The sequence below is a fragment of the Gossypium arboreum genome, chromosome 7 (assembly GCF_025698485.1).
Source record: "Gossypium arboreum isolate Shixiya-1 chromosome 7, ASM2569848v2, whole genome shotgun sequence".
In the NCBI taxonomy this organism is placed as follows: Eukaryota; Viridiplantae; Streptophyta; class Magnoliopsida; order Malvales; family Malvaceae; genus Gossypium; species Gossypium arboreum.
Window position 1 is genome coordinate 104,980,752 of NC_069076.1, and position 15,806 is coordinate 104,996,557.

Consider the following 15,806-nt stretch of genomic DNA (forward strand, 5'->3'; position numbering starts at 1 on the left):
TTTAAAAGAGAACAAAAAATCTATTTTATTTTTGACAAATAAGACATCGCAAAAATAACAAAATAATTCACAAAAATAGAAAAAAAAAGTAGAAAACACTAAAATAAATAAATAAAGGGAGTATCATATAATCCTCTAATAATTTGTTTTACTACTAAACTTGGTTAATTAAGCAGCCCGAAGTCACCATGATACGAATCCAACGGCTCTTGTTCATCACCCTTACTCTCATCACAATCATCCAGCAGCTTTGTATCTACACACGTCAGCATCTGGGCCCTCTTCGCTTGTAGGTCCCAATCAGTAGATCCCACAACATACAACATAAGCCCGGCACAACAAACTTGGGCCGAAAGTAAGCCCAACCAAAGCCCCGAGAACCCGAATCCGAGATAAAATCCGAGTCCAACCGCAACGGGCATGCCCACTAGATAAAATGCACCAAGGTTCACGTTTGCTGCGGTGGAAGGACGTGCGCTTCCTCTAAGGACCCCACATCCAACGGTCTGCGGGCAGTTCCCGAGCTCGCAGAGCCCTAGGATGGGAAGGGCAATGGATGTCAAACGTAGGATCTCAGAATCTGATGTGAACATCATGGCCCACTTATCTTTCATGGATGATGCGAAGGTGGATGCTGATAGGCCCATCATGGTAGATACAAACACCGCCACCACAGCGGATAACCGCGCTTTGTAAGGACGGTTAGCCCCTAGCTCGTTACCAACGCGCGTTGAGACCGCGAAACTGAGTGAAGAAGGGAGAACGTAAATAAGCGACGTGGCTTGAATCAAAATCCCCATTGAAGCAACCGTCGCTTTTGGATTTACCAAAAGCCCACACAGAACAATCATAATCTCATACCACCACCATTCTAAACAAACCGAAACACAGCTCGGCGCAGCTAGCTTAAGCAGCGGCCTCCAGCCGGTCAAACATTCGAAACTCGGTTTTTCCCACGTGGGTTCATGTAAACCGGCGGTCCAAACGTAGACAACAAGTGAAACAAGGACGAAGAAGTTTGATATAGAAGCGGAAGCCGCTACGCCGGCGACGCCGAACCCGAACTGGGAAACGAGTAATAAATTGATGGGCAAATGAAGGACGGTGGAGATGAGTGTTGATAAAGTTACCGGATGGGTAATACCTTGTGCACGAAGGTAAATGCGGATGGGATGAAACAATGATTGTGTAAATAAATCCGGTAAGGCAAAAAACAAATATTTTTGACCAATACGAGTAATATTAGGATCTTGATGAAGATAAACAAAGATATTAAACATGTTCACCCAAAGAAATGATATTAAAATCGATATAAATAATAAAAAAACAATGTAACGATGAAGGGTTAATGATAAAAGTTTGGGTTTTTGAGCACCGAAAGCTTGTGAACAAAGTGGTTCCATCCCTAACGCGAGACCTGATAGAACTGAATAACCAGTAATGTTGGCAAATGCTATGGCTAATGAACCGGCGGCGAGTTCTATGTCGCCGAGATGTCCGAGGAAAAGCATGGAAATGATTGAACGTGAATAGAGAATGAGACCTGTTAAGATTATAGGAAAAGCTAACCGCAAGAGTGATTTAGTTTCATTAATGATCTCTGATACTGAAAGATAGTGTTTTTTTGGGTCTAGAAGATGGAAATAAAGATGGGTTTGTTGAGTTTGGTTACACATGGTGATGATCAAAGGGTTATTTTGAGGGTTTGTTTTTTGAGCTGAGATTATACATACATATATATAAACGTATGGAGTTGAATTTTAATGGGGGGTAATCAAATAGGTAAAGGACTGATTTTGTGTAAAAATATAAAATTGTTTACTTTTTTATTAGTGGTTTTGTCAGATTGGTTCAATTTCCGATATGTGAAATGCTGTAATTTTACGAGATATTGCTCTGTTTTTTTTTTTTTTGGGGGAGGGGTGATTTTATGATTATTTCTCTGTTTTTACTACATAACATTATTACTACAACTAGTATTTTACTCTCTTTTTAACTACTGGATGGTAATTTTGATTAACTGAAGCTCTATTGTAGTGAAAATGGCATGTTAAAAGCTTAAGAGGGGCGTGGACTAGGGTTACGAGGGAGGATGAAGAACCGAAAACAGAGTAGGGATGGAAATGGCTAATGTAGTTTTCGATATTTATATATATGTTTTTATAAATTTGGATGATATTTTAATTTGATTAAAGATTTCTATACCTTTCACAAATTTTAAATTTTGTTTCTGTATTTTTATTTTGAAGAATTTAGTCATTTTATTTTTCAAATTTCAAAATTAAAATTCAATTATTAAATTTGGTTAATTGATTTCTCGATGCATGTAGGGTTAACCTCAATGTTTCGTATTGAAGCATGAGCTTTGTATGAGGAGTTCAAGATTGCTTGGGACAAGGGATTTTGAGAGGTAGAGATTGAGATTGATAATTGTTTGCTTGTTGAATCAGTTCATATTAAAGGTGTGATAAGTAGCTAGTTACTTCAGTTGCGGTTAATTTATCTGATTCTTCGATGTAATTAGTGCACTTAGTTGAGATTGGTTCCAGAAGATGTTAATAAAGCGGTTGACCACATGGCGAGGGTCCAAGAGTTTACTCTGGATTGATTAGTTCCTTTTGAAACGCCACCGGTTGATCAACGATATCTTAGAAGAGAATCGAGCTTTAGTGCAAGTTAAGGAGCATATTGTGTCAGGATGTGTTAACTGATGGTTGTTCAATAAAATATAATGATAGTAAATTAACATAAAAAGTCACTTAATTTTAACAGTGTTTGTAGCTGAACTTAAATTTTAAAATATAAAAAGTAAAGAAACTAAATTCTAAATTTATAAAGAATATAACAACCTATAACATATTTTAACCTTTTTATTATTATCTACCAAATTTATTATCCATTTATTCTTTACGCTTATCAAACTCGATAGTAGATTCAAATACTCGACGGCAAAGGCGAATCTAGGACGCAATAGCAGCCTTGCCCCCCTCAAGTGGAAAAATTATTGTTTAGTCCCCTTGGAAATGATGTAATTATAAATTAATAACATTTTGACTCTCAAAAATGAAAAAAATTTGTTAAATCCCTTAAAACACGATAAAATCATAAATAAATATATGATAAAATAATACTTTAATCTCCTACAAAAATTATTATTCAATTGGGTCCAAAAGTTTTAACTTTCATTTTTTGGGGGGTTATTAACGCTGTCTAGTATTAATTACCCACAAATTAAGGACAAAGGTATCCCAAAAATTACGAACTTTATATTAACTGTTGAAATGGAATGTTGGTATTTAGGTTATTAATTGATTCATTTAATTCTTTTTGAACTAAATGACCATTAAATTAAGGTTTGAATTTAGAAAAAAATTGAACTTTTAACCTACGTTTTAAATTAGGAATCGCCATGAATGATGGTTAACGACAAGCTTTGGGCTAATTCTCTGTTCAGTCCCTATACTTTTTTATATACATTTGAAATTTAATCTATCTATTTTCAATTTCACTAATATAATCTCCCAATTATTTTAATTTGATAATTGAATTTCAATTGACAATATCATCAAAAACTTACATTGAATGTGATTACGTGTCATTTTTAAAATAAAAAAAATACCAACTTTCACTTAGCTTCTCTGAAATAGCATTGAAGAACCTTGCAACTTTGTATTCAAAATAGAGAACCTTACAACTCGATTCAATATTTTTATTTACTTATTTGACCTTTCACACTTAAATTATTGACCACTTAAGCAAATTATTTTATTTTAAAAATACCACATAATTGAATTCAATTGAAATCCTTTGACAGTGTTCTTAGTTGGACTTCAAATTACTAAATCAAAAGAGTAGAAGTTGTAAATCCCTGTGAACTAGAAGTAGAGGGACTAAATTTTAAAAGTATGAAGAGTATAGTATTGAAAGCAGAATTAGACCACTAGATTTTTACATGCACTCAAAGAGAGAGCTGGATTTATGTAATAACTACGTGATCAACGGAGGACAAAGAGGCAGCGTAAAGATTAAAAAAAAGTTGACATTCATCCCCTTTTACAAATTTTACTTCACCCCATAATATGCACAAATTCTTTTATATATATATATATATATATATATATATATATATGATAGAGTTACGGATTGTTTCAAAAAGTTATATGCATGACAAAAATAAATATTTTGATAAAGTTAACAGTTAAATTATTAAAATATTAATCATACAAAAGTATATGGAATGGTGTGAAACTACTTTAGTTTAGTTTCAGACTGATATAAATGGGTCAATATATATATATATATATATATATATATATATATATATTGTACTTGTCATGCATGTAATATTCTAAACCTATCCAATATCCCTATCATATCAATTTAAAATATTATTTATATTAATATATATTTACTGGTTAAAAGCTTTTTACATAAAATAAATAGTTAAAAATTTTAATTTATGACAACCTTGATATGCATTATCTACATGAATAGAGCATAAAATATAACGGTTTAATTATTCAAATATTAAACGTATAAAAATTACAAAAGATTACATCGTGTGGCGAATCTCTTCTATCTATATATATGGTGGAATAATAAACCTTATATATGCGGCAAATCATTGATGTTTGAAGGAGAGGCTAATGATAAACTTGGAAGATGGTGTATAGAAGGCTAATATTCTCATATTATTTTCCTTTTGGAGTTTACAATTATAGTACAAATTTAATATATGTACAACCAATTAAAATTAAATTTAATTCAAGACAAATAATAACGAAGTAAAAATTAAAATATATACAAATCATAACAGAATAAATTTAAATAAGATTCATACATGATGAGACTTAGATTATAAATAATCATAATGTTGTTATACTATTGATATGGTCATTTGGTGCACGATGACAAGTGATCGATGATCATTTCATGAGTTTTACAAAGTCAACAACCTAAATTCATTCAACCTAAATTTGAAAATGACTTGAACCCAATTTTGAAATGACACGACCATAAAATAATTTGAACAAGTAGCATGAAATGATATGAACCAACTGTCAAACTTGAATAATAAAACCTGAAATGACTTAAGTTAAAAATGATCGAACCTTACCAACAAGTGATTGGAAGAAGTGGAAGTAGACTTCTTTCCAAGGTATTTGAATCAACCCAGACTCAATATTGTTGGGAGGACATTACCTGAATACCATCTCCGGTCTAAGCATGACTAGGCTCAAACCGTAAAACATATGATGACAATTGTGGTTATACCAAAAAAAAATGATCCAACCCTAAAAACCCGATAGATAAACTCGACCGAACCCAAAACGACCTAAATCCAAATTATCTCAATCTCGAAACAATCCGAATTTAAAAATGATTCAAACCTAAAATAATTTTAAATTTTTAAAATCAAAATTAACATGATATAAATGAATTTGAATCCGAATCAATTCAACCCCTTCAACTCATATCTCCAATTTTGACCAATGTGCAAGAAAATTGGATTCAGAAAATAGGTTTTAATCCCTATCAAGCATGAATTCTTCTTGTAGTGGTATGTATTTGGTCCCACTATATATATGGTTGTTTTTTGTCCAAAATTTTGTGTCATTGAGCATGTATTGTTATGAGAGTTTCTCTCATTACCAAACTTAGAGAAAATCAAGAGTTTATTTCTCTTTTTTTGCTGTCTTAAAAGCGCAAAACACTGTTTTCAATTGCTTCTTGAATGGTTGGAACATTGAAATTTAAGTGGGGGGCTGCCCCATTTGATAATAATAGCTTTCTAACTGATCCAACTTACTAAAACTACTACATTTTCCTAACCTTGTGCTTGAAAACGGTTTTCCAAATAATGCTCCAATTTTATAGTTAATTTAGATATGTTTTTTTTATATTTTAAGTGAAGGAACAAATTTGCTTAAGGTTTAAATATGAAATTATAAGGTTTTCAGAATTAGATTTGTAGTTGAATTGGTCTTATCGATTCAATCGATTTGTTCGATTCAATTAAATAAATCATTATAAATTTGTCAAAAAAAAAGTATTAATTCGGTTCAATCGCCCGATTTAATTGATCCATATCAGTTCTTGAGTTAACCAATTTAAAATCTCTTTCCAGATTGGTATTCCAGCCAATTTCTAGTCTAGTCAATCAGTTCAATCCAGTCCAAACAACCTTGACAAAAAATGATGATATAATTGTTATCTAAAGGAAAAAAAACATTTTATATATCCTAAATTATATCATATCATGTGGGTAAAAATATGTAAAATTCATAATTTAAATTAAGCTTTAATTCAAATTATATTTTAATTTATAGTGTTTTAGGTTCTAGATTTTTATTTTATTTAGATAAAAGATAAAAAGATAAAAACACTCTCATAATAATATAATTTAATAAAAATATTAAATTTTGATAATTTTTCAATTGAATTAATACTTGATTTAACTCGTAGCACCAAAATAAGGAATTGAATAATAATATCGACGTTAAAAAGAAAGCTTAAAGTATACTAAAATATTTTTATATTTGTCTTGACCTGTATGGAATAATGATTAAAATTCCTATTAGACATCCGTTCGATATGTGTTTGAACTCTATTACCTTTTACGTACCATCCGTATTGTATAAAAAAATGCTTTTCTATAATGTATACCCATATAATTTTTTATGTAATTGAATTAAAACGTTAAAAAAAATAAAAATTGAAGACCACTAAAGTGTTTCCCTTTCCCCATCTGCTATGTGCATGGGTCCCTTGTGCATTATTTCCAACATAATTTAGCAGATAACTTAAAAAAACATCTTCAAAATTAAATATCTTAAATTGACTTTCTTTTTTATCACTATGTGATGCCAATAATCACTTCAAACTTCACTTTAAATATGAAAGAAAATTAAAATATATACTTTGTCTCCAACATTCCCTCTCTCCCCATCAACAATCACCATTATTTGCTTGGAAATAAATTTCTAATACAACCTTATTATTTTAGTACTTTAATTATGAAAAATTATAAATTAATCATTAATTTTATCAAAATCGATACTACTCATCTTTTAATTTTTAACGGAATGTAGACATGGGTAATTTATTTTAAGTTAAATTGTACAACAGATTCCTATGCTAAGCATTTGATTTCTAATCAATCATTTTTTTTCAAATATTTTGTTTTCTTTCATTTTATTTTTGACTCTACTAAGCAATTTTTTTCTTCAAAATTTTCATATTTCTTACCAAGCATATTTATGGAAAGAAAAATTTTATTTTTCTACCCCTTTAGTTTTTCATCTTTTCAATTTTCTTCCACTCTATTAAGCAAAGCCTAAGTCCCAAAGATGCAAGTATTGGGACCTTTTGTATGATTTGACCTTAAAGGTATTCTTGGTTGAGTGGAAAAGTGGAATGATTGATAGAATGAGAGAACAAAAAAGTGGAAAAAAAATAAATTTTGAGTATTTTTAGTAGGACAGAAAAGCCAAAGGAAAAAAGAGAGGAGAGAGAACAATTTTCTATCATAATGCATAAATTGAAATGATAAGATGAGAGAGAGAAACGTATATTAGTTCGAAATTATACATTTTTCAAATGTTTTATTTTATTTACTTTCGTTTTTATACTTTACCAAACAATAGATAAAAATGAAATTACTTTTTCTTTCAACTTTTTCATCTTTCCTTCCATACGAAAAAATATATACTTTTCACATTTCTATCTTTCTATCCCTTTAATTTTTCATATTTTTAAATTTTTTCACTCTATAAAAAAAAAAAGCCTAAATCCCAAAAGTGCATAGTACAAGACCTTGTGTACAATTTGACTTTAAATGAACAATCCACGTCAGTCATTGTGAGTGACTAAAGAATCAATATCCATAACATTAATGATCAATTTATAACTTTTTATAATTAATTAACTGAAATAACAATTTATCAATAATTAAGTAGGTGACCTGATATAGTTTACCTGATATAGTTTACATACCCTTCTATTAATGTTTTATAATTACAATGGTAAAAAGATAGATATCACTACAACTTACGAAGATTTGCTTCTAGATTTCCATTTCTTCATACAAACATACATGCTTGCATGCATGCTATTGAGAGAAAAATATATATAAGGTAAACTACATATAAGGTCGTTAAATTATTAGTAAGTTACAAAATGATTATTAAATTAATTGAAAATTTTCATTTAAGTAATTAGGTTGTTAAACTCGTTACTGTATGGTCTTCTCTATTCGCACCACCTGTACCAATCAAGAGCTCTCTTTCCCCTTCTCTTCTACTGTTTAGTTTTTTTTATGAAACAACTATGAACATTACGGATCTACAAATTGAAATCCAAACAACTTTTTTCTCCGATCTCTTACATTAATTATTAGATCAATTTGGACTTAAGGTATGTTGATACGAGTAACTCAGCCCAATTCAAAGGCCATAATAGAATGAGTTTAGTTTTCCTCAAGGCCCAATTACGAGATCCAAATCCAAACAAATAAAGTCAAAACTCAACTTAGTGGTTCAAGACTTTATCACGAAAAAAATTCAAGAAGAAGAGTTGAAGTTTCAAGACAATAAATTCGGAGTAATGATGAATTAGAAGAGACTAATTATGTTTGTGGGCCTAAACTCTCAATCTATGACGACAAGCCCATGTGGAAAATGCTAACAAGCTTAAGCATTTCACTTCAAGAACCCCAATTGATCTTACAAGCTTAGACATTTCATATTGGGTTTAAGTTTTAGGCTTAATTTTTATTATATATAAGCACAATATTTTGTTTATTAGCTCTTATTATTTTATTATTATTTTATTCTGAATTTTTGATAATTATTAAGTATTTTAAGTTATTTAGAATTTTATGTTAACAAGAAAGTTTAGTTTAAAACTACTTCTTGTTTAGATTAAATTAGAGTTCTAGTATACTTAGGAGTTTTATTTAGATTTATTTATCTAGCCTATATATAGGCCTTTGCATTGTACACAGGGAGACAATTGATTATTATTCTATTTCTCTTTTGAGTTAATAAATTCTCTTTGAGTTTTTTCTTTTCAAGAATTTCTCTTGAGTTTCTTTTAGAAGAGTTTTAACAATCTTTTTAGATTGTGGGGATCATCTTCAAACTTTTTCTTGCCAAGGTTTTTATCTTGGAGGGGAAATTAGAGCCGCTTGAAGGGGGTTGTGGATTCTTCGTGTTTCCAAGGCTTCTTAGGACTTCTACACGCCACGTTCTATCTTTCCATTTATCTTCTTTATTCACTTCCTGAATCCTTGATTTATTATTTGTTTTAATTATTTTATCTAACTTGGATTTAATTTCGTTTCAGTTGTGTCAAGAAAATCCAAGTTTCTTTCCGAACGTCTAGAGCCCTAAGTCAAATCCATGACTTTGACAAACTTTACGATCCGCTTTGCTTCATCCTTCTCAACCTTTATCATTTGGTATCGATTTGGGCGTTTTAGGTGTTCTTTTTTAAACCGATTTCTAAAACACCTCAAGACAAATTTTACCCTACAATTTTCAAAAAATATTTTTCAATGGGTAAACGATTTTCAAATGATCTGAAATTTTCATATTATTTCTTGGAACTATTTTAAAGTATAAAAAATATTTCCCACAAAAAAGTGATCAAAAAGTACAAAAAATAAAATACGAAAAAAAAATAAAAAATTCGTGGGTTGAATTTTGTGCCGAAACTTTCCAGATCAAATCTACATTATTTAAGGAGGCTCCAGTTTAAATTTTGTGATTTTTGGAAATCGAGAACACCTTGAATGAAGTTTGTCAAGTTGCTTCGTAGTTTTTCGGGTTTTCGGGTTTCAACAATTTTCATTGACTCTTAGCTTTAAGTATTCATTTGTTTTCCTTTTTATTTGTTCCTTACGTATTCTAACACTTTCTTGTTTCTTGTGTTAGTAGGTTAAAGCACGTTGCATATTCCTTCATCCGTGCAACAAAATTCTTTGATGTCTAAGCAAATTTTGGACTCATAGTGCTATTAGGTTTGCTTTGGTAGTTTGATTCTAAAACATCTTGATTGATTGATATAGACACTTTTAAAAGACTCACAAGATTAATTCTTACCTCATTGAAATTTTATTTTTTTTTGAGTGCATATAGGTGAGGTTTGCTTAATTTTTTCTTTTGAAGTGTTGTGCTTTTCCAGGCTTTCACTATGACTCGTGACACTCGTGCCCGTAAAAACCATGATGAGATACCATCTGATGACAAAGAACAAGATGTTACATTGGAGAATATTGTGGGGATGGTAAAATTGCAACATCAACAATTGAACGAGGTACGTGATACATTTGAGGCCAATTTGACTACGTGTCGAATGTAACTACAAGAGAACATTAATCGACTTTCCAATCATATTCAATTGCTCACTCAAGCTGTTGTTCGTTTGGAGACTTCTTCGAATCAACGATCTCGTGCTCGTGATAGTGATCATGATAGGGATAATGAACAACTTCGTATTCGTTCTAATCCTGGTAGACACGAATATCGTCACATTGATGAAACTTTGGGTATTTCTAATCAAGGCCATCCTTTTGTCGCTAAACCAAAGTTCAACATTCCATCATTCCAAGGAAAGTATGATCCAGATGCATATTGCGATTGGGAGGATAAAATGGAGATCATGTTCTGTTGTTATAAGTGTCCGGAGGAGGAGAAAGTTCCATTAGCTATATTGGCATTTTCTGATTATGCATTGAGTTGGTGGACTCAACTTGTGTTGAACCGCCAAAGGAATCGTGAACGAGATGTTGATTCATGGGAATAGTTGACACAAATCATGCGAAAACGTTTTATCCCACCTCATTATTATAGGGATATTAAACGAAAACTTCAACGCCTTATTCAAGGTAATCGATCTGTTGATGAGTACTTTAAAGAGATGGAGATGCTTATGCATAGAGCAAATATCCAAGAAGATGAGGCGACTACCATGGTGCGATTTGTAGATGGTTTGAATGTTTCGATAGCCAATGTTCTTGATCTTCAAACCTACATTGATCTTGAAGATACGGTACGTAAGGCAATTGAGATTGAGCGACAGTTTCAACAACGTCAATCTCGTTCATTTAGTACTTCACAATATTATAGAGGTACGAGTTCTAATTCTACTTTCAAGAATTCGAAATTTCCTTTTGCTACTAATAAGTTGCTGCCAAAACATGATGAGACTAAATCTTTTGAGGGGAAAAGTGGGGCTCTTACAAAACCTTCTTCTTCATCTTCTAAGCAGTTCACTTCTACTACTTCACCAAAAAAACAACGAGCTCATGAAATTGAATGTTTTAAGTGCAAAGGGCGTGGGCACTATAGCCGTGATTGTGCCAACACAAGACTTTTGTTGATCAAAGAAGATGGTGATTATACTTCTGATTCCGATAAAATAGACCCAGATATGCCCGAATTAATTGATGATGTCAACGATTGCGGTAAATTTTATGGTGAAGAAGAGTTGGTGGAACCACTAACTCATCCCGATGTTTAGTTGTGAGGCGACACTCAACATCCAATTGAAGGATGATCATGATCTTCAACGAGTAATATATTCCATTCGAGGTGTTTGATTAAAGGTACACTTTGCTCATTTATCATTGATAGTGGAAGTTGTGCTAACGTTGTGAGCAGCTACCTTGTGGATTCTCTTGCTTTGCCATGTAGCAAACACCCTACACCATACCATCTTCAATGGCTTAACGAAGGTTCGGAGGTCCGTGTGGTAAAACAATGCTTGATCACTTTTAAACTTGGGACTTACATTGATGATGTTTGGTGTGATGTCGTTCCCACGCATGCCGCCCACTTGTTACTTGGTAGACCATGGCAGTACGATCATGATGTTATTCATCATGGTAAATTAAATCGATATTCTTTTATTTTCAGTGGGAAAAAGTACACTTTCACCCCTTTGAATCCGAAAGATATTCACAATGATCAAATCGACATGATGAAGTTTTGTAAGGAGGTCATGGGAAGTAAGACACAAAATTCAAAAAAGGCTGAGAGAAAAGAGGTCTCTAGTGAAAAAAGCCAAATTAATAATGACCCAATGGTGAGTGCATCCTCTTGTGAGAAAAAAAGAGTCGTTCATAATTTTTATGCGAGTGGAAAAGATGTGCGACGAGCCTTACTCACTAAACAACCTTGCATCATTATTCGATTTAGGCAAAACTGTTTATCTTTGACTAACCTTCATAACTCTTTGCCTAGTGTTTTTATGTCTCTTTTGCAGGAATATGAAGATATTTTTGAAGAAGCACCTAAAGGATTGCCACATTTGAGGGGTATTGAGCATCAAATTGACTTAATACCTGGGTCAACAATTCCAAATCGACCAGCTTATAGAAGCAATCCCGATGAGACGAAGGAGTTACAAAAGCAAGTAGATGAACTTTTGGCGAAGGGTCACATTCGTGAAAGTTTAAGTCCTTGTGCAGTGCCGGTAATTTTGGTGCCAAAGAAAGATGGTACGTATAGAATGTGCGTCGATTGTCGACCAATTAACCAAATTACTATTAAGTATAGACATCCTATTCCAAAGCTTGATGATATGTTTGATGAACTTTATGGTGCTTGTATCTTTACAAAAATTGATTTAAAAAGTGGCTACCATCAAATTCTAATGAAAGAGGGGGATGAATGGAAAACAGCATTTAAAACTAAGTTTGGTTTATATGAATGGTTAGTCATGCCTTTTGGTTTGACTAATGCACCTAGTACTTTCATGCGCTTGATGAACCATGTTTTGAGACCTTATTTGGGTAAATTTGTGGTAGTATATTTTGATGATATTCGATTTACTCAACTTCTTTAGATGACCATGTTTTTCATGTTAAATCGGTTTTGGATATTCTACTGATGAAAAATTATTTGCCAACCTTGATAAATGCACTTTTTGTTGTGATAAACTAATCTTTTTAGGTTTTATAGTAAGTGCTCAAGGTATTCATGTCGATGAGGACAAAGTAAAGGCAATTAGAGAATGGCCCACTCCTAAATCAATTACCGAGGTGAGATCTTTCCATGGTTTAGCAAGTTTTTATAGACGTTTTGTAAAGGATTTCTCCACTATTGCTGCTCCATTAACTGAGATTATTAAAAAATCTGTGGGTTTTAAATGGGAAGAAGTTCAGGAAAAGGCTTTTCAAACTTTAAAGGATAAGTTATGTTCTGCTCCGGTTCTTAAATTACCCGATTTTTCTAATACTTTTGAACTTGAATGTGATGCTTGGTATTGGAATTGGTGCCGTGTTGATGCAAGAAAAAGGCCAATTGCATATTTTAGTGAAAAAAGCGACAGGGCACAATTAAACTACTCAACTTATGATAAGGAGTTGTTGGCATTAGTCCGAGTCTACAAGTTTGGCAACATTACTTGTTGCCAAATGAGTTCGTTATCCATACAGATCATGAATCCTAAAATGGTTAAAGGGACAATGTAAGTTAAGTAAGAGACACGCTCGATGGGTGGAATTCATAGAGACATTTCCATATACAATTAAGTATAAAACAGGTAGAGAAAATGTAGTTGCTGATGCCTTATCTCGTAGATATTCTTTGATAACTACATTAAATGCTAAAGTCTTAGGGTTTGAACATATAAAAGATTTATACTTAAATGATATTGATTTTGCAAATGTTTTTTCTAATTGTGGGAATGGTGCCTTTAACAAGTTTTATCTTGTAGATGGGTTTCTTTTTCGCCTAAACAGGTTATGTGTTCCACAATGTTCAATGAGAGAGTTATTAATTCGTGAAGCACATAGTGGAGGCCTCATGGGACACTTCGGTGTCGCCAAAACACTAGATATTCTACATGAACATTTTTATTGGCCGCACATAAAAAAGGACGTTGAAAAGGTCTGTTCTAATTGTATTACTTGTAAACAAGCAAAATCTAAGGTAATGCCTCATGGACTTTATACTCCTTTACCGATCCCTTCTTCGCCATGGGTAGACTTATCTATGGATTTCATTCTTGGTTTACCACGAACAAAAAGGGTCGAGATAGTATATTTGTTGTTGTTGATAGGTTTTCAAAGATGGCTCACTTTATTCCTTGTCACAAAACGGACGATGCTACACATGTGGCTGACTTGTTCTTTCGAGAGGTGGTGCGCCTACATGGGATACCTTGCACCATTGTATCGGACAGAGACGTAAAGTTCCTAAGCCACTTTTGGAAAGTATTGTGGGATAAGCTTGGTACTAAATTATTATATTCTACTACATGTCACCCCCAAACAGATGGACAAACTGAGGTAGTCAATCGAGTCTTAGGTGCTTTACTACGAACTGTTGTAGGTAAGAACCTTAAAACTTGGGAAGAATACTTGCCATTTGTTGAGTTTGCATATAACCGATCTATTCACTCTACAACTGCATATTCCCCATTTGAACTTGTTTATGGTTTTAATCCATTAACTGTACTTGATCTTGCACCATTGCCTATAGAAAACATTTCTAGTTTTGACGGTGAGAAGAAAGCTGAATTGGTGAAATCCATGCATGCGAAAGCAAGACAACGAATCGCCCAAACAAATGAAACAACTGCCAACAAAGCTAACAAGGGGCGCAAGCAAATTATCTTTGAGCCCGGTGACTGGGTTTGGGTCCACATGAGAAAAGAGCGATTTCCAACTAAACGCAAAACAAAATTGGACCCACGTGGCGATGGACCTTTTCAAGTACTCAAGCGCATTAATGACAATGCATATCAAATCGACCTTCCCAATAAATATAATGTTAGTACCACTTTTAATGTCACTGACCTTTCTCTTTTTGATATTGCAGATTCGAGGGCGAATCCTTTTGTGGAAGAGGGGAATGATACGAGTAACTCAGCCCAATTCAAAGGCCATAATAGAGATGAGTTTAGTTTTCCTCAAGGCCCAATTACGAGATCCAAATCCAAACAAATAAAGTCAAAACTCAACTTAGTGGTTCAAGACTTTATCACGAAAAAAATTCAATAAGAAGAGTTGAAGTTTCAAGACAATAAATTCTGGAGTAATGATGAATTAGAAGAGACTAATTATGTTTGTGGGCCTAAACTCTCAATCTATGACGACAAGCCCATGTGGAAAATGCTAACAAGCTTAAGCATTTCACTTCAAGAACCCCAATTGATCTTACAAGCTTAGACATTTCATATTGGGTTTAAGTTTTAGGCTTAATTTTTATTATATATAAGCACAATATTTTGTTTATTAGCTCTTATTATTTTATTATTATTTTATTCTGAATTTTGATAATTATTAAGTACTTTAAGTTGTTTAGGAATTTTATGTTAACAAGAAAGTTTAGTTTAAAACTACTTCTTGTTTAGATTAAATTAAAGTTCTAGTATACTTAGGAGTTTTATTTAGATTTATTTATCTAGCCTATATATAGGCCTTTGCATTGTACAGGGAGACAATTGATTATTATTCTATTTCTCTTTTGAGTTAATAAATTCTCTTTGAGTTTTTTCTTTTCAAGAATTTCTCTTGAGTTTCTTTTAGAAGAGTTTTAACAATCTTTTTAGATTGTGGGAATCATCTTCAAACTTTTTCTTGCCAAGGTTTTTATCTTGGAGGGGAAATTAGAGCCGCTTGAAGGGGGTTGTGGATTCTTCGTGTTTCCAAGGCTTCTTAGGACTTCTACATGCCACGTTCTATCTTTCCATTTATCTTCTTTATTCACTTCCTGAATCCTTGATTTATTATTTGTTTTAATTATTTTATCTAACTTGGATTTAATTTCATTTCAGGTTGTGTCAAGAAAAATCCA

General features: G+C 32.4%; 1 protein-coding gene and 1 long non-coding RNA gene across 2 annotated transcripts; one reads left to right on the forward strand and one right to left on the reverse strand.

Moving 5' to 3' along the window:
- Positions 1-1,737, reverse strand: LOC108485334 (protein DETOXIFICATION 51-like). Its single transcript, XM_017789153.2, has one exon. The coding sequence runs from the start codon at positions 1,674-1,676 to the stop codon at positions 165-167; it is 1,512 nt and encodes a 503-aa protein (XP_017644642.1). The 5' UTR covers positions 1,677-1,737; the 3' UTR covers positions 1-164.
- A 12,841-nt stretch (positions 1,738-14,578) lies between these two features.
- On the forward strand, positions 14,579-15,244 carry LOC128295121 (uncharacterized). The gene is made up of 2 exons (XR_008285436.1): positions 14,579-14,722; positions 14,829-15,244. It is a non-coding gene; the product is annotated as an uncharacterized LOC128295121 (long non-coding RNA).
- The last annotated feature ends 562 nt before the right edge of the window (positions 15,245-15,806 follow it).

What these genes read in the sequence shown, in the direction of transcription:
- LOC108485334 (XM_017789153.2), bottom strand. Translation starts at nt 1,676, where the DNA reads ATGTGTAACCAAACTCAACAAACCCATCTTTATTTCCATCTTCTAGAC.